The 19329-nt window shown below is 45.4% G+C and overlaps 1 protein-coding gene across 6 annotated transcripts; it reads left to right on the top strand.

The window, feature by feature from the left end:
• Positions 1-1619: 1619 nt before the first annotated feature.
• GSTA3 (glutathione S-transferase alpha 3) lies at positions 1620-18814 on the top strand. Of its 6 annotated transcripts, none has more exons than XM_070243984.1 (8): positions 1860-1932; positions 5705-5964; positions 8938-9050; positions 12026-12077; positions 13056-13188; positions 15097-15238; positions 17484-17615; positions 18441-18814. In XM_070243984.1, the coding sequence occupies exons 3-8, from the start codon at positions 8964-8966 to the stop codon at positions 18561-18563; spliced, it is 669 nt and encodes a 222-aa protein (XP_070100085.1). In that variant the 5' UTR covers positions 1860-1932; positions 5705-5964; positions 8938-8963; the 3' UTR covers positions 18564-18814.
• Positions 18815-19329: the final 515 nt, after the last annotated feature.

The raw sequence follows: 19329 nt of genomic DNA, 5'->3' as shown, positions 1-19329 counted from the left end.
CTGCCCGGCAAGCTCCTCCCCACTGGCCACACTCAGGTCCTGCCCTTGGAGCTTCCCAGGGGGAGCTGGACTCTCTTCTGGGCCCCCACCGAACCCTGTGACCCTCTCAGAGACGTGAAGGTCACTGCCTCTTCCATCGTCCTATGAGCTCCTGGTGTCGGGCAGGGCCCTGCAGTCTCCCTGGGTCTCCCTCACCAAGGGTGACAGCACTGCGCATAGCTCCACGCCCACCTCGGTGACCTAAGGGTGTGATCTGGGCTTTGGGAGTTCCTCACAATTCCCCCACATTCACTCCTGCCTGACATCTGTGCCCATTCCCCCACGTCTTCAAAATACGTTTATTTCTGAGGCTGGCCTGGTGGTACAATGGTTAAGTCCGTGTGTTCTGCTTCTGGGGCCTGGGGTTCGCTTCTTCAGATCCCAGGTGTGGACCTACCCACACCTTGTCAGGCCATGCTGTGGCAGGTGTCCCACATATAAAGTAGAGGAAGACAGGCACAGTTGTTAGCTCAGGGCCAGTCTTCCTCAGCAAAAAGGAGGAGGATTGGCGGCAGATGTTAGCTCAGAGCTAACCTCCCTCAAAAGAAAAAAAAAGTTTATTCCTATCACCCAAATGCAATGTGTGGGCCTTGCCAGGATCCTGATGCAAAGAAACCAACTGTAAGGAAGGAAGCCTTAACAAGACCTTGGGGGAAATTAGAATGCTGAATACGTAATGAAATGAAGGAATGGGAAGTTTTACTATGATAAAAGATTAGTCGGATCATGTTAGAGAAAGAGTCCTCACTCTTCAGAGATTAACATACTAGATTTTTGGTAGATGCTATGATATGCTGTCTGGGATTTGCTTCAAAGTAATCCCGTGGTTGTGGGCAGTAGGTGGGAGTGTGCATTAGTTTCTCGTGGTCGCTGTATCAAATTACTACAGACTGGGTGGCTTAAAGCAACAGAACATGTTCTCTCACACTTTTGGAGACTGGAAATCAAAGTTAAGGCGTCAGTGGGCTGCCATTCCGCCAAAGGCTCTGGGGGAGGCACCTTCCTGCCTCTCCCAGCTCTAGGGGCTGTCTGCGTTCTTTGCTTCCTTGGCTCTCGGACACATTACTTCAACCTCTGGCTCCATCTTCATCTCGCCTCACCCTCTGTGTCTGGGTCTTCTTGTCTGTTATAAGGATACGGGTGATTGCATTCAGGGCCCCCCAGGGGAATTCAGAATGTTGTCATCTCAACTTCCTTAACTCAATTACATCTGTGAAGACTCTTTTTCCAAGCAAGGTCACACTCACAGGTTCCCCTTATGGGGACATGGACCTATCTTTCTAGGGGCCCACCACACCACCCACTACAGGGTGTGGAGGATAAAAATTGTTGGCAATTGCTGAAGCCGGGGATCGATACATTGGATTTTTTCCCCTACAACATTTAGGACTAAAAAATTATTTACTATTTGTCTGAAATTCACATTTAATCGGTTGTCCTGTGTTTTATCCGTGACCCCATATAAAAGCATTCCAGAACTCCCCTTGCCCCTTGCTGATGTCAGCTCCTACTCTGCTCACGGCAGAGGTTTCTCATCTGCCTCCGTCCTTGCACCCAATTCATGAGAACCTCACAGTAAGTTTCTTCAAAAAGCCATGCCCCACTGACAGGCAGAGAGAGTCCAAACATCCTGAAAATGTTTGTTTCATCCTTCAATTGCCAACCTTGAAACGGAACGTTTTAACAAATTATTTTGTGATAAGGGGATGACTTGCCAGTTTTCTTCTAAACTAGCTTGGAGCTTCAGGCCCTGAACTCTGTAGGAGGGGCTTTTCCTTTCCTGGACTCCCCCTGCGTCAGAGGGAGGAGTTACTCCATTACAAAACCAGCTAGTCAACAACTGAAGGGTTAGCACTGAGTTGCTGAGCCAGGTGGGAGACAGACTTTAAGAAGGTGAGTGCTGATTTTATGAATCTTCACACCCTGCCTCACATCCTCACATCTAGGTCACCACAAAAATGTACCCTGAGCACAAGAACAACCTCTTTTAGACTCACACCGTGCCTTCTTGGTGTGCTTAGGGGTGAGTTCAAGAGTTATTTATGCAATTGCTGTTTGATGCATCTTTACAGAAAAGTAACAATACAGAATTTCAAAAACTAGGGCACGAGAACTTACATATGAACAAAATTAAAGACAGGAGGAGAAAAAAAGTGATAGCATTTAACAATTTGAAAATATGACCTGTGCAAGAGAGAGTGAGGGTGTTTAGGGGGAAGTTACTTTCTGTACAGAAGTAGTCGACACGCAACAGTTGTGAAGTGTGACACTGTAATACTCTCCGTGGAAATTCAGGCTGAATATTAGTTATAAGAGGAATAAATTAGTCCCGATGTCAGCACAACAGCATGTTAATTCTGTCTCTGCTGGAATTAACTTGCTGGGAAGTCTCATTCTCTCTTTGGGGTTCAACCAACTCATGGCAAACTCTAAAAGTGGCTGGAACAGGGTTTCCCAACTTTGGGAATATTGACATTTTGGGTTGGGTAATCCTTTCTTGAGGGGAGCTGTCCTGTTTGATTTCTTTTTTAGTTTTCTTCTTAGTTAAAAAGTATTTATTATAGGGGCTGGTCCAGTGGCGTAGTGGTTAGGTTTGCATGCTTTGGTGGCCTGAGGTTCGCTGGTTCAGATCCTGGGAGCACACCTTGTACCGCTCATTAAGCCATGCGGTGGCAGGCATGCCACATATAAAATACAGGAAGATGGGCAAGGATGTTAGCTCAGGGCCAATCTCCCTCCACAAAAAGAGGAGTATCGGAGGTGGATGTTAGCTCACGGCTAATCTTCCTCAAAAAAAAGAAAAATTATTTATTATAGAAATGCACACTAAATTAGTTTTAAGGAATGCACTTAACAATAGTGTTAACATATATATTTTCTCTTTTACAAACTTTACACCATTAACACATCCACAACGATGGTTTATTTTATACTTATAAGAAATCTTCATTGCATCAACACTACTCCCACTTTCACTTTTTATTTTCCTTTCACTCTGTCCTTGTAGAAAGAACACAGTGTGAAGGTCAAGTTCCATCCCAGTGCTGGTGGCAGTTGGAGAGTCCAATGAGAGTTACACAAGGATAGAGAAGAATTATTCTACTGTTCGAAAATATACTTTTCAAAAAACCTTTATCCTAGGGAGCTGACACATTGCAGGAGCCAATCACACTCCACCACAAGGTAGTTCCAACTAAATATCCAATCAGTGTGTCTGTTAGGATGACATGTTGGGTGACAAATGAGCTGGGTAACATGCAGAAGGACCGAGGGTGGGTAACAAGCATTCAGATGCACATCGAGGCATCGCCCCACTCCACATCAGAGGCACCTCTGCTCTCGACCCCAAGGATATAGCACCCTTCCTCCTGGCTTTGACAACCAAAAATGTCTCCAGAGATTGCCAAGTGTCCTCCGGAGCCAGAGGGACAAAATCACCCCTTGTTAATAGTCCCTGGATGACATGACCTCTCAAAATTCCCAGCTCAGGAAGTCTCGATGGCAAAACTAGATAATCACAGGGGCATAGAATGAATTTATAAAAGCACAGGAATCCTCCTAGCTAGAATGCAAGAGTCATTCAGATCAGAACATAAGAGTCAACCACACTCTGTTATAAGTATTAATATTGGGGGGAAAAGGTAGAGTCTCACACAGGAGAGAGAGAGAGATTCTTGGAGATAATGTGAAAGTCCGGGAGCAGTCCGAACACGAGAGAACCCACGGGGAAAGCTCTAGGACCTATGGGAGAAGGTACAGCAATGGCGATGAGGGAAAGCACCAGGCAAGGTTCTCTGGAGAGCAAGTGTGGCAGGGATGAGGCAGGGCCTCCTGTGCAGGGGAGGAAGGCAGCCCACTGGGGAGAGAGGAGGGAGCTGCGACCGGATGCTGCCCAGGAGGAGGGAGCGCCCTGCACAGACGCAGCAGCCCCTCAGCTGTGTCCCCTGGCAGCCTCCTCACCTTGCTCTGACTTGCTTGGCTGTGAGACTCGTGACTGTTGGTTGGAACCACCCAAAGTGAAGTCCCTGCTGGGCCCTTTGTGCTCTGTCAGTTGTCCACAAACCTGCTTTACTGACCAGACTTAAAGCCCTTTAGGTCAGGGACCAGATCAGGCTGGATCTTGTCCCCGACCAGCCCTCGTTTCTCAGCATGCAAAACTGCTCAGGGAGTGTTGGCTGAGGGAATTTGAAGGAAATTTTTTATTTTTAATTTTTAGTGGGAAAGCTTCACCCTGAGCTAACATCTGTTGCCAATCTTCCTCTCTCTCTCTTTTTTTCTCTCCCCAAAGCCCATAAATCTATATTCTATATTCCAGCACATAAATCTATATTCTAATTGTAAGTCCTTCCAGTTCTTCTATGTGAGTCTGCGAGATAGCATGGCTACTGACATACGAGTGGTGTGGTTCCGCACCAAGAAAGCATTCAAGCCACCTGAGCTAAGTGTCCAACTTTAACTGCTAGGCCATCAGGGCTGGCTCTGAAGGAAACTTTTTAAAAGAATGAAACACTTCAACATGTAAACCAGAAGCAAGTGTCAGAGAAGGATCAGTGGAATGTGTGCGTTTCCAGGTAAGCAAGAGGACGTGGAGAGACGTGATCAGTTCATCAAGTGTAGACAGGGAGACCCGCCCGAGCGCTGAGAACAGCTGGAGAGACAAGCAGTGGGTCCCAGATTCCAATGGCTGGAACCCATGCGCAGGGGGCCTGGGCACAGGACAGAGTCCATAGTGCCCGGATCAGGGAGGGAGAGGCAGCGGGGCTGGCCTGGGGAGAGAGGCACGTGGGGTGCAGGGTTCTGGGGCAGAACCAGGGATCTGCTGCATTTGGGGCTATGCAAGGCTGTGTTTAATGACCTGCCAGAACCTGGAACCTTCCCCAAAAACTTCCTGCAATCCAGGTTAAGCAATGAGTGAAGATCACTAATCTTTCTCCACGAGCTAAATACAAAGAGCCTTTTTATGACATTTGAGAAAAAGTCTGGACATATATATATATTTTTTACTATATCAAGTCTTATTCCTATGGGAGTTCTATCTGTCAAGAGATAGATAGATAGACAGATAGATAGATCGACAGACAGACTGACAGACAGACAGAAGAAAGAAGACACCTGTGCTCCCTGGTGTGTTCAACTCACTCATCTCCCAGGACCTGGGAGCAGGAGGGAAGTTGCATTTGCTGATCCCTATGATCATAGGGATCCCTATGATCCCTATGAATTTTTCTGTACATTATCTCATTTAACTCTCTACAGCCCTCAAAAGTAGAGAGAACTCTATTTTATGAAGAGAAAATTGTGGTGCAGACATGACACACCCTGCCGGGGTCTCTGTTCCTCGTGAGGAAAGGAGCTGGGCTTTGGCTCCAGTCTCCCTTCTCTCTGCTAAGAAGCGCTGTAATCAGGACCTCCCCCAGCATCACTCCTTTAGTTTACCCCTGGAATTATCATGCACATATGCATTTGAGGAACATAAGCCCTCCCCCCTATTAAGGTTAATGTAGTTATTCTAGTCCTCAGCTTACTCACAGTAGAGTTTTAGGAAGTCAAAGTAAAGCGAGGCACACAATTATCAATGTTTCTTCTTATCAGGCCCCTAAAATCAGCTGACAGAGAGGAACTCACGAATTCCGTGTTTCTCTCTCTTCCTCCCTTCAACTGCTAGTTGGTGATGGAGTCCGAGTGCGAAACACCAAACAGGAGTCTCAGAGAGAAGCCTAGAGAGAGCCTAAGTTTCACTCGGGGAAGTCAAACCTGAAATCACGTGGCCTGACATCCGAGGACGAATGCTTGAGCCCAGGGAAGCTGCTGTGTGTCTGTGACTCCAGTTTCCTCATTTTTAAAATAGGACATTAGAAGCTATTTCCTGGGTTGTTGTCGAGGGCAGACAACTTGCTGGACATCGATTGTCAATCAGGAACATATGTGTGTGACCTTTTGCAATTCATCAACTCTCTCTAGTTCTCATTTTCTGTTAACCCGCAAAGCTTTAGGATATGATGAACTTTGCCCCAGTCTTGACCAGGCCTTTGGAAATCTCTTAGTGGGAGGTGAACAAGGTGCCTTAAGGAAAAGAATTATGGTAAAATATTATCTAAAATAAGATTCCTTTCCCTTCTAACTTGATCCTCAGTCACAGGGAAGGGAGCTGAGTGTGAGGTGTGAGTCACTTGGCTCTGTGACCTTTAGGCCACAGCAAACACACCTCCCACCATAGTGCCAGCTTTAGTCTCCTGTTCATTCTGCTCCTCATAGCACCTCCATTTCCCTTGATAGGAAAATACAAACTCCACTATCTCCAATTGCGAGACAGATGAGTTGATTAAGTATGTTTCCAAAGGATTTTTTACTTCTAAAGGTTAGGCTTTTGAGTCCTTCATTAAAGATGTGGATATTGAAAACATTGCGTTATCTAAAATTCAAGTCATACGCACTTACTCAGAGAAATATCCACTGAGTAAAGAGAAGTATATTTTTGTCCCAAACTCCACAACAATACAATTTTGCAAGAAGAATTTTAATGTTTTCTAAACAGAGCGTGAGATTCGCAGAGAAAATGCAGGTGTTCCTCCCTAAGTCCTGGCTTTGGGACTGCTGCTTGGAACGAGTCCTGCGTGTTTCTGTTGCCGCACCAGGTTCATTGTTGGTGCCACGTGGAAAGCCCAACACTGAGATGACCAATTTGCAGCAGATGAGAGTTTAATGACAAGGCAGCCATGTAGGAAGCGAAAACATGAGCCTCAAATCTGCTTCCCCAAAAATAGGGACTCAGGGATGTTTATGGGATGGGGGCAAGGTGGTCTGAAGTGTGGAGAGAGGTGATTGGAGGGGAGGAGAGGTGAGGCAATTGATGATCTGTGCAAGCGTAGTCAGACTCCACGCCTCTTCACAGGACCCATGCTCACAAAATGGCGGTGTGAGCATGATCTGCGGGTGGAGTTTTTAGCTTCTTGACCTCAAAATGTCACCTATCAGACATCTGTGCAGGCCCAGTTGATATGTTGGTGGTATCAGCTAGCCTGGAGTGGAAAAAGAGTTCTAATTTCTGAAAAATAGCTCAAATAGCAATCACCATGGTGACCCAGGCTCCAGGAAGATGGTATCTATAGGAGCCTAGTGGGAGTCAGATAGCATATGGCCTAAGCAGCGTAGTTAACAATGGGCAGGTTAAACAGCTGAAAGCTAGAGTCAGTAATTGCAACAAGGAAAAAACCTTTAGTTCCTAGCTACTTCATCATCAATGGCTAACTGCCAGTTTCACGTGCATTCACTCCCATGAGAGAACCAGCCATGTCCGCTGTTGGAGCCGCTGAGCTTCAGTCTCTGGTCCCCTGCTGTGTCGACTACCCACGCAGCCTAGGATGAAACAAGGGCTTTCAGAGTTTGCTGACTGGACACAACCTGTGTCTCTCTTACCATCTGTTGGCCAAATGAGTGTGCACACATCCACGCATGCAACACACTTATGACTGAATGTAAAACTCCTGAAATGATGCTCCCCTTGTCTGCATATGGTGCACTTGGATAGTGTCTACTGTCTTGTATTTTGTTTTAAAAGTTGGTGGATTTCACAATCCACTGAAGGATGATCATGTGTATTTTGAAAAATCCCAATACAGAAAATGAGTCCTAGACTTTGGTTTCACGTAGAAGTGGGTTTGAATCCCAGGACCACCACCTACATTGGGTAAGTTACTCTAGAAACCTCCATCTCCCCAGCTGTGAAGTGAGAGTAATAAGAGATTCCACCTCAGGAGATTTTTGTAGGATTAAATGAAGGCAAATTTGTGAGCATCCACTGTATGACAGACAATGAACAAATGTCCACTCCATATACTGAAAAGTTAATGCAGTAACTTCCCTTTCTATATATTATAAAATGCACCAAGTAGAGGTAGAAAGTAGAATTCCATGAAAAGCAAGAAATCAGCATCCTGCATCTGTGCAAAGGATTAGGATCTTTTGAGCCACAGTTCAGTGAGTCTGAGCCCCAATTCCAGCTCTGGAACAAATGAAGCCTTAACACTGCTCCCTCTGCCTCCTCGCTGTCAGGGAAGCACTATGGTTCAAGGCCCTCACAGGCTCCCAGGGCCTGCATCTGTGTTGGTTCCCACCCTACCCTCCCTTTACTCCTGGGCTGGATTTCCACATCCATCACTAGCTGAAGTGTGACTGTGGATGTGTCATTTAATGTCTAAGCTGTGGTGTCGTTAACTATAAAATGGATAAAATAACAACTATTTCATGGGGTTGTTAGGAGATTAAAGATGTGATGTATCCAGGATCTGGCCCCGTGGCATAATAGTTAAGTTCGGCACGCTCTGCATTAGTATTCTGGGTTCTCAGGTTCGCATCTTGAGTGCAGACCTGCACTACTCCTTGGCCATGCTGTGGTGGCCACCCACATACAAAACAGAGGAAGATTGGCACAGATGTTAGCACAGGGGTAATCTTCATCAAGCCAAAAAAAAGAGGAAGATTGGCAACTGATGTAAGCTCAGGGTAAATCTTCCTCAGGAAAAAAAAAAGATAAAATATATGCAAAGGAGTTAGCATTCCATCAGGATTGTTAAGAGGAGATATTCAATGAATAGTGGTTCTCTAATCCTTCTCCCTCCCCCTAAAACCAAGCACACATCCTTACCACAGACTCTCACCTATTAGGCTGCTAAGCCCACCAGATTTTACCCAGTGGAGACTGGAGAATGGTTTGATGCAGTTTCTTGGGCTCGGCTCCTGAGGGTGAGAAGTTGGGCCGAGGAAGGCATTCCAGGGACTCTCCAAGTCTGCCAGGAAGGAGGCAGACCCTTCCTCAGCATTGTTGGTGCTGCTAACCATGGCTCTTAAAGTGCAGTTTTGTTTCTGTTGTTTCATTCATTCATTCCTTCATTGATTCAGGTGGAGAGAGCCCAGGAGACTGCATCATGGCAGTGAAGCCCATGCTTCACTACTTCAATGGACGAGGCCGGATGGAGCCTATCCGGTGGCTCCTGGCTGCTGCGGGAGTCGAGGTCAGTTCTGAGTTTGGTCGTCTTCAGTTGGATCTAGAAGTGACTATCGAAGTCCTTGCTCCCATGAGCTAGGAGACTATTCTCTCTAAACCATCTGTCAAGAGTTGTGCATTGAAAAAAAATACAGCGATTAAGAGATGAACAGATTTGACCTAACATAAAATTACAATTTCTTGTCATCAAACAGCATAAACAATTAAAGTAAATTTAAGAAGCTCACCACAATGTGTGGAATTTACTTGGATTTGGATAAAAACAAAGTGTAAAATATCATTTATGACATTTATTCAATAATTAGAAACATGAACATGAACAAATAGTAGATAATATTAAAGAATTATTGTTGATGCTTTAGGTGTGATAATGTACTGTGCTTGTTGTTTAAGTAGTTCTTCTGTTTTAAAGATGTACATTGAAATATTTAAAAATGAAATATATGATATTTCTATTTTTCAAATTACGACAAGAGAGGGAGAGTCGTGGGCATACAGATGACAGGAGTCTGGCTTGAGTTGGTTATTATGGTACTGGATGAAGGGTACACGGAGCAGCATTATACTTTCCTGTTTATCTTTATACATGCTAGAAATTTCCACAATAAAATCAGAAAAATTAAGTAAAATATAATAAAAGCTAAGATAGAGCCAGAAATATGGGAGGAGTGAATTGTAAGTAACCACCTGTGAAAGATGTAATACACACACTCAGCAGTGATTTTGTTCAGCACCTTCAAGCACCAGGTGCAGAGAAACAGATGAACAAGGGCCCTGTCCTCAGGCAGCTTACATTCTATTGAGGTTGCACACAAGTAAGGAGGTGATTAAAAGGAGGGGGGAGCATCTAGGAGGACACCCAAGCATTTACAGTGCCAAAATGCCACAGTCCCAGTGGAAAGCTGGTAGGTCTTCCTGGACTCTGTTGAGTGCTGCCCTCTGGAGGTGTCACTGTGAAAAACATTTCTTAGTCCAGATCAGACAGACCAGCAAGTCTGGGAGGGTTTTCCTGGGGAGGAGTCACTGACGAGCTCAGGAGATCTTGTACCTCATGTGGGAGCAGAAGAGGAGGGATCCAGGTGAGGTGGCATCCTGTGACAGGAACCTCTACTGTGCTGCCTCCAGGGTCAGCTGTGGGGTTCAGGGATGTGTTCAGAGCCCCTGGCAGGATGACTTCAGCACAGGAGGGGGAAGTAGAGGAGATGCTGAGCGCATCCCAGGCTTCCTCTTCTCCATCAGCTTGACTGACAAGAGGGGTGCGGCAGGACTTACCAGAGGCTCTCAGTCACAGCTTCTAGGTTCCCTGTGCCCAAAGGCTGGTCCTCACCATCCCATCCGTCTCCATTAGCCTCACAAACGTCATCTCACCAGCCAACCAATCCCACCTTGGCCCCCCTCCCTAGATGAGCAACCACCATCCCTTATGTTTGTCTGGAACTGGGTGCTTTAGGAGTTGCTGCTCCCCCACCTCACTATCTCTATAGTCTGACTCTGTGGAGCCATGTGGATCCACAATAAATGCTTCCACTGGACAAGTTAGAATTCCCCAGATTCCCAAGCTTTTCACCATCAAGAACCCTTTAAACCACAGCAGCCACTGCAAACAGCACTACTAGTTATACTTGGTGTGTGTGGCCCGGGTCCTGTAATCTGTATTTTAACACAACATATTCCACATAAGAAAATGTTCTCCCTGCATTTGATAGAGGAGGAAACTGAGGCCTGGAGATGCTAAGTGCCTGTGCCCCGATCACACAGCTACCGTGAGGCAGAGCGAAGACTGGAACCAAATCGCATCAATGCTGAGATTGGTTTTCTTGACATTGGTCTCTTTTGACCTTTGGTTTGGTCGATTCTGCCGATTAAGTAAACTGCATGATCATATACTCACTGATTTTCATATTTGTATTGAAACCCCACAAGCACTCAGAGCCTCTGGTCAGCCTTACTGCCAGCAGCCCTTCGAACCAGAGAGACTTGCCTCAGGAGAAGGAGAATCTACACCAAGGTCTACGTCCTGAGTGTAGGTCAAGGACGGAGGATAGGTTCACAAATGTGAGGTGGCTTTAAATTAAAAAAAAAAAAAGGGATAACATGATGAAAGCAACCATCTTGGAAAATCCTGACAACTTCTGTTTATTGAGCACCTCATGTATACATGGTGCTGTTTAAAGGCCTTTGCATACCTTGCTGATTTGATCTTCCCACCAACCTATAACGTAGGTGCCATAACTATACCCATATATAGATGAGGATACTGAGACACGAGGAGATTTGGTGACATGTCCAACGTCAAGAGGTAGCACGTGTAAGAAATGATGCTCAAATCCAGGCAGTCATATCAGAAACCAAGGTTTCTTGATTAAAAATCAATTTTTCTAAACTAGTTTGGGAACTCTTTTTCCTTTCTTAAGTTGGGAATCTAACCTAGGGTGTCCCAATTTTCCAGGAGAGGAAATTCTGAATCTTAGAGTTAAAACTGTGCAGCAACCAGGACTCATTTCATACTAAGCGGGGCCTCGTGGGATGGAGTGATGTCAGTGACAGCAGAAGTCACTGGTGACAGCTTCTGGGATGGTCATGGCCCCATGGTTACCCTATACTGGAGGACACACAAGGTCCTGTCGTGATCTCACCTGGAGAGGCAGGCTTTCCTGAGATATTAAAACCCCGTAACTAGGTGAACTTCCCAGTCCCTTCCCTCCGTGACATCCCCCCAATGACCATGATCGTCCACAGAGGTGGAAACAAAGTGGAGGTGAATTGAAACCTCAAGAATGAGTCGTTACCTGCTGCCACCCATGCTCTTTCCTTGGTGGCTCTAACCTAAATTTCCAGTCACCCTGATCACACTCCCCTATGTACTCTGACAAGCTCAGAAATCTTCCTTCTCCTTATTATGTGCCGGACATTCAAGTTTAAAACTTTTATAATGCTGTGGAATGAAAGAACAGGAGCTCACTTACTGTTTCTGCTTTCCAGTTTGAAGAGACATTTATAGACACTCCAGAAGACTTTGAAAAGCTAAAAAATGGTAAGACCAAGTGTCTAAATTCCTCTGATGAGAGGATCTAGTCGAAGTCATGTGTTGAGATTTAACCGCAGGCAATGCCTATGTGTGTGTACGCTGGGAGTTGGGGGCCAAAGAGAGGGAGAGAAGTGCTTCAAATGTATGGGGTGGGGCTCCCTGAGCAGCTTTGGTAAGTCCCTCGGGACCAGGAAGGGCTGAAACTCTCTGAGTATTTGCTACAGGACCATCCTCGGTGTCCCGTGGATCCCTCTCTTTGCTTTTTCCTGCTTTTCTGCACCACGACTGAGCTGTATCAGCTCAGGATCCCACAGCCTCCCAGAAAGGACAGCAAACACATGCAATAGAGGGAAAGAGGAGAAACAGGCCCAGCAGTTGCCTAGAATTCTCTCCCTGACGGGTTGGAAAAAGTGAAGTCCTAACCGTATTATAGACTCAGATCACAAGATGGTCCTGAGATAGTCGGAATGCCAGGTAAGTGAGTGAGGTGGAGAGAAAGAGGGAGGCCAGCAGGACTGGGTGGGGAAAACAGGGGCCCCCACCAACACTATCCAATGGTGGAACAAATCACCCTCCGTAGAAATCTCACTTACTACTGGCCTTAATGCCAGCTGCACCATAGACTTGTTCTCGGAACATCCCACCTGAAATGACAAATGGCTGGTGGTCCTGTTGTAGCTTCTCCCAACTTCTTCTTCAAATATCCATGACGAGAAATCGAGCACAAGAAATACAGGGACCTACCAAGTATCTGGATGGGGAATAAAACCAGAAATGAAATAACAGGTTCAAAAGTGAATGGAAGCTTGATAGGCAAAAGATGGATTGTAGAAAGCTCACAACAACTGCTCTTCTGTTAAAGTGTTACCCAGTAATTTCAGTTCCATTTTACATCGCTAGTCCTTTCAACAAACAGCTTTTCATCTTCAAAGAATGAGATCCATAAAGCATTTCACTCTACTTTTCCTGTTCTTCTTTTGAAAGATGGGAGTTTGATGTTCCAGCAAGTGCCAATGGTCGAAATTGATGGGATGAAGCTGGTGCAGAGCAGAGCCATTCTCAACTATGTTGCCGCCAAACACAACCTCTATGGGAAAGACATCAAGGAGAGAGCCCTGTATGGTATTTTTCCTGCTGTTTTGTCAAGAATTAATAGAAACAATTTAGGTCCTTCCCTGGGGGACCCAGACCGTGTTGGGGGATCATGACCACCAGCAGTGTGGCTATGGTGGTGTAGACTGAGGTGCAGGACAGCAGAGACCTCGGAGGATGAGGGACAGGAAACCTGTAGTGGACTCAAGCCAGTGGGATGATAGAAGAGGATGCAGCCCATGGAGAGGGCACAGTGACAGAGGTCTGCAAACCCTGATGAATTCTTAGAAGGCAGGAGGATGGTGGAGTCATGACTCCAGGTGCTCAGGACTTTAGGAGCTGGACACCAGCCCACAGCTAGAGAGGAGGGACAAAATGTCTGAGGGTTTAGACGATAAGGCTGGGGAGTGAAGGAGCCTATTCTCAAACCTAGAATTTACCAGAATGATGACCAGGACCCTAAATTATGACCCAGTTATATGAATGGGCCATTTGACAAGGATTAGAAACGTTGAAACCAAGATGCCAGGGTTACATTGAGCATTTTGATACAGGGATGAAGCAGCAGATTTATTCAATACAAACTTATCTGGGCAGTCTCTTCCTTGTTGTGATGGGAACACATGATTAAAATTAAAACCGTGTAAGGAACTGTAGCAGTTACTCAAAAGTTAAACATAGTGTTAGCATATGACGCAGCAATTCCACTACTTGGTATGTACCCCAGAGAATCGAAAAGCCATACACACTAAGACCTGTAGAAAATGTTCATCATCGTGTTGTTCATAATCTTCAAAAGTGGAAACAGACCATTGTCCATTAAGTGATGAACGGATGAACAAAGTGTGGTCTATCCACGCAATGGAGTAATATTTTTCCATGAAAGGAAATGACGTCCTGATGCAGGCTACAACATGGATGGATCTTGACAACATTCTGTCACATAAAAGGAACCAGAGACAAACAGCACATATTCCATGATTTCCTTTGCATGAAACATCCAGAACATTCACGTCGACAGAAACAGAAAGTGGTTGAGTGGTTGCCTAGGGCTAGATGGAGGGAAGAGTTTTGAATGCCTGCGAAATCACACAGCAGCTCCTCGGGAGAGATAAAAATAGTCTGGAATTAGAGTGTGGTGGTGGTACAGAATTCTTCGGCTTTACTAAAAATCACAAAATTGTGCACTTGAAAAGGATGACATTATGGTAGGTGAATTATATGTGAACAAAGCTTTTATTTTTAAAAACCTCTCGCAGGAAGCTTCGTTTGGAACACACAAAGCAAATCACCTGGCTTGTGCTCTGGTGGGAAGTGAATGAAGAATTGCACCATTTCAGGGGATACTCTAGGTTTGTTCTTGAGAAATGCAAACATGGTCAGCATTGGGCAGCAGCACCTGGAGAGGGCTGTGAACCATGTTCTATGGAAATCATTGGAGGAGCTGCTAACATTGGGCATTGTCTGGGCCTGGGTGGTGTAACAGGATAAGAAGCAGAGGGACGTGGCTGAGACAGCAATGCCAGGGACCCCCTGTGGAGGTGACTTAGGTGGCAGGTCTTTGGCCGTGTGAATCACACTGAGTTTGTGCACACAAAAAACCGAGCAGAGCTGGCAAACCCTAGCTAGGGTCTCAGTGGTCACTTGCAGTGATTCCACCAATGTCTCTCATGCCTGTGACTCGGGGCAGGTCACCGATGCTCTGTCCTTATGTTTTGTCTTGCGTATACCAAAAATTTTAGACATAATCTACCTTGAAAGGTTGTTCTAAAATGAAAGGTGAAAGTTAAGAAAAAATCATGGGTGGATGACTGGCCTACGAAAATGCAGGTGGATTCCTCTGCCACCTCCTGATGACCCATTCCTTTATATTTTTAAACTATTAAACCAAAAGTAGAAGAGATTTGACACTTTGTTCATTTTTGTCTTTCAGGATTGATATGTACATAGAAGGTGTGGCAGATTTGAATGAAATGATCCTGCTTTTACCCATAACCCCACCTGCTGAAAAAGATGCTAAGATTACGCTGATCAAAGACAGAACAACAAATCGTTATTTGCCTGCGTTTGAAAAAGTGAGTTGGCTGTTCAGCATCTTGGGGGCACTGAGATTAGAGGAGAAAGAAGAAGAGAACTGGGCATTCCTGGGACAAGGACCTTCACTCCCAATCAGCCTTCCTGAATCCTAGTTAATGGAGCATCCTGACTCTCAAGGCATTTTATAACAATCCACTGTGAGGAAGAATTGTAGCAGTTCTAGCCAAGTTCTAATTGCTAGCGAAATTTCAATTTACTAGGACTCAATCTAGAATTCTCTCTTCAACGGAAATTTGGGGTCATAGATCTTGGGCTGTGCAAGGTTCTGAGAGCCATGCTAGAGATTGGAACAGATCTTGCAGAACACCATAGAGGGGCTTAACTCCAAGAGGAACACGATGAAAGCAATACATCAGAACATATTCTGTGGCCAGCTCCCATGGCCTAGCATTTAAGTTCAGGGCACTCCACAGGGGCCTGGGTTTGGTTCTCAGGTGTGGACCTACACCACTCTGTTAGCGCCATGCTGTGCTGGTGGCCCACATACTAAAAAACAGAGGAATATTGGCATAGATGTGAAGTCAGGGATAACCTACCTCAGCAAGAAGAAAATATTCTGGTATCACGTGTAGGGAGACATGAGACCAGCTGCCCATCAGGAGAATGTGGTGGAATTTCAGGGAATGAACGAGATGTATTGAAACAGAGATGGGGGACATGGATAAAGAAGAAGAGAGAGATGAAAGGATGTTAAGGGAAAAGAATCTACAAATTTGGGAGCACAGCTAGTAGATTTTTGAGAAAAGTCATGCAAAGTTCCATCATTAGCATAGTACCTGTGCTAGTGGATGTTTGTCTTTGAAGGTCAAGGAGGATATTTCAAGACCACAACTACCTGAAATCATGCTAAATAGAAATCAGGAACCAAAACTTGATTGTAAGAGATACAGGAGCCTTACATGTAAATAAAAGGATTGATCTCGCCATCCCCATCATTATGGAGCATGAAATCATTCTTTCATTCATTCAACAAGTGTGCACTCAGTGCTAGTGTGTCAGCTCCTGTTCACGCCGGGAACAGTGTAGCACTAACCATGAAGTCCACTCTCCTGGCCCTTGTGGTGCTGAGAGTTCAGCACATTCACAGGTGACAAGCTCCTCAGTCACTGCAGTTTGAGGACATCTGTCCTCTGAGATCAAAGAGCTCTGTGATGACATAACTGAAAGATACACATTACAATATGGCATTTCATGCTTCATTATATTATTTGTTTTTATCCATACTTCTATGAGCATACATATTCTGGAAGGGTCTTTGCCAAATTCTTATGATCTTTAGTTGGTGGTGCCATGTGTGTTTTTTCCCTTTTTTGTCTGTGATTTCCGTATCTCTGCATATTTTTCATAAATATCACATTTTTTCTTCAATATTTTATTATGAATTATTCAAAGATACATAACAGTTGAAATACAGTACAATGAACTCATATATAGCCATCACCTATATTGAAAAAATTAGCCTTTTTTAATGATGTTTGCTTAATCATATGTGTCCCCATCCTCCTCTCCTCCAATTCAGTACATTATTTTTTGCTGCATTTTAAAGCAGGTGCAGACGTCAGTGCAGTCACGGCTAGACTCTTCAGCAGGCAAATTAGAACATATTCCACCAATGTTGTTGACAGACACAGGTCGGGTAGGAGTCAGAGCCAGTGTTGTAAGGGGATGGTGAGTTCAAGGTGACCCAGGGTTATTTCAGGTCCCAGAGAGACAGACCAGGAAATGAGGAGAGCAGACCAGAGGAGAAATGTAGACTCTGAAATAGTCTGCTCAGGACTGAGGAAGGATGTCATGAAGGTGGAGTGTTTGCCCAAGGACGAGAGGAGAAAGAAAAACGGAGAGAGAGAGAGAGACTGAGAGATACAGATGAAGAGCCATGTCCTGATGTTTCAGGGCTGCACAGTGTAGGGTGTGAGACTGAAAGAATCAAGGCACAGAGGTGCTAAGCCCTTAACCCAGTGGAAGATGCTGGTAGGGAGCCCCAGTGATGTGGGAAGGAGAAAAGGAAATGGTATCCTAGGCTTCACTGAGGAGTGAGGGAAGAACAGCAGAGCCCACTCCTCCCTCTGTGTCAGGGATTCAGGGCCGGTGGAGAAGGTCTGGAGCTCCACATCCGCCCAGTGGGCAGCAGAGGAGGGAGAGCGGGCTGGAGAGAGCTGGGAGGAGCAGGGGGCCCAGCCTGCCTGTGCCTGTGTTCATGATGCGATTCCTCCAATTCGCCAGGTGTTAAAGAGCCACGGACAAGACTATCTGGTTGGAAACAGGCTGAGCAGGGCTGACATCCACCTGGTGGAACTTCTCTACCTTGTTGAAGAGCTTGACCCCAGCCTTCTGGCCAACTTCCCTCTGCTGAAGGTGATCTCTTTCACAGCCCTCAGGACGGAAGGCCCACACCTCCCATCTTGGAATGTAATATTTGGCCTCTAGGGTCCCCACTATTGTGCAGGCCTTTCCTGCCCTCTGGTCTCTAAACTTAGCTTCTAGACCCTGGTGTGAGGCATGAACAAAATCTCCTTTGGCTGAAGAAATCTGAGTGGATTCTGCCACCAAAAGAATAATTTGTCTTTTACAATGAGGGGGACCCAGCATCAGCACCTCTCTCCCAGGCCTCCGTTCCATTCCGGATTCTGTCCTCTTTTCTCTGTGATTCCCTCAACCCAGGAGTGTCCTTCTCCTTCCACACCCGAGTCTGTGAGCAGCTGTCCTCCCCTCGGCTCCTGCTCCTCCTTCCACACATTGTGTTTCTCTCCGCACAGTCTCCCCTCTCTCCTCGTCTCTTTCTCTCGGTGGGCAAATTGGTTTTACCAGCCTCATGGTTTACCTTTTATATTTCCTGTCTTCAGGTCCTGCCCACTTTTCCTAAATCTTTGCTTTTCCTGACTGGAGACTTTATCTGTGCTGATATCGGACAGACACATTACTCTTTCTTGTGTTGCCCAAAAGCCATGAATCCACAGGATGAGTGTGTAGGGAAGAACATAGGGAAGAAAATGCTATTGAGCTGGATTTTCTTGCTGTTATCCTCATGTCTCACCGGGTGTCCGTTCCCAGCCTCAGGCTGATGTTGATGGAGGAGACTCAGGTGGTCCTCGTCTAGGAGGGTCTCAGATTCCCTGGCTTGTGCTAATGACCGGCTTGGTCTTTGGCTCCACTCTGAGGCTCTGCTCTTGTGCCTTGCAGGCCCTGAAAGCCAGAATCAGCAACCTGCCCACCGTGAAGAAGTTTCTGCAGCCTGGTGGGGCGAGGAAGCCTCCAGGGGATGAGAAATCTGTAGAAAAGTCAAGGAAGATTTTCAAGTTTTGATAAAGCAGGCCTGGCCCCCAGCACAGGCAGGACCGATCTTCTGAAGTTTTCCAACTGTGAAGTGCTTGTCTTACATGTAGACCCTGAATATTGTGACACTAAGAAACTAATCCATTGTTTAAGTGCTAATTTAACAGAAATCCACTATGCAAATTTGGTTGCAAAGCAATCTATTTGTTTTGATCAAACATGAAATTATTTCCTCCTAGGATGTCTCCTGGACTTAAAAATAAATAGAACGAGAAAAAGTTTCATGGACTCTTTGATCTAATCAAAAATTGTCATATAACAGTCATGAAATACCTGGTCAAAAAGAGTGAAGCAGAAATTTTCACCTATATTCTCAGTTACACAAAAATTGTCTTTTCCTTTTGTACTTGCTGTCTTTCTGACCTACAACCTAAAAACTTTTTTCTCCCTTTTTATTTTTACAAAACCAGGTAATGAACTTTTTTTCCTGTTCACTTATGGAACTAATCTTTCTTTACATCTAATGTGTGATATACAGTGTCCAGGGAGCGGATAAATGATGACAAGCAAAACAGATAGAGTCTCTGTCCTCATGGGGTTCACTCTAGTGAGAGAAAGAAAAAAATATGTCATTCTAATCCAAAATCATGCGTGCCGTGTCCATCAATTTCCTAGGGTTGCTGTAACAAATGACCACAAATTTAGTGGCTTAAAACACTGGAAATTGATTTTCTCGCAGTTCTGGGGACTCTTCGTGCAAACTCAAGATTGAGCAGGGCCACGCTCTCTCTGAAGC

This window comes from Equus caballus, chromosome 20, assembly GCF_041296265.1.
Source record: "Equus caballus isolate H_3958 breed thoroughbred chromosome 20, TB-T2T, whole genome shotgun sequence".
Lineage (NCBI taxonomy): Eukaryota > Metazoa > Chordata > Mammalia > Perissodactyla > Equidae > Equus > Equus caballus.
This window is presented reverse-complemented; position numbering and strand designations above follow the sequence as displayed.

Coding starts and splice junctions, on each gene's coding strand:
- GSTA3 (XM_001503066.5), top strand. CDS start 8,964: ATGGCAGTGAAGCCCATGCTTCACTACTTCAATGGACGAGGCCGGATG. Junction 13,189..15,096: donor GACATCAAGGAGAGAGCCCT/GTATGGTATTTT, acceptor TTTGTCTTTCAG/GATTGATATGTACATAGAAG. Junction 15,239..17,483: donor ATTTGCCTGCGTTTGAAAAA/GTGAGTTGGCTG, acceptor CCAATTCGCCAG/GTGTTAAAGAGCCACGGACA.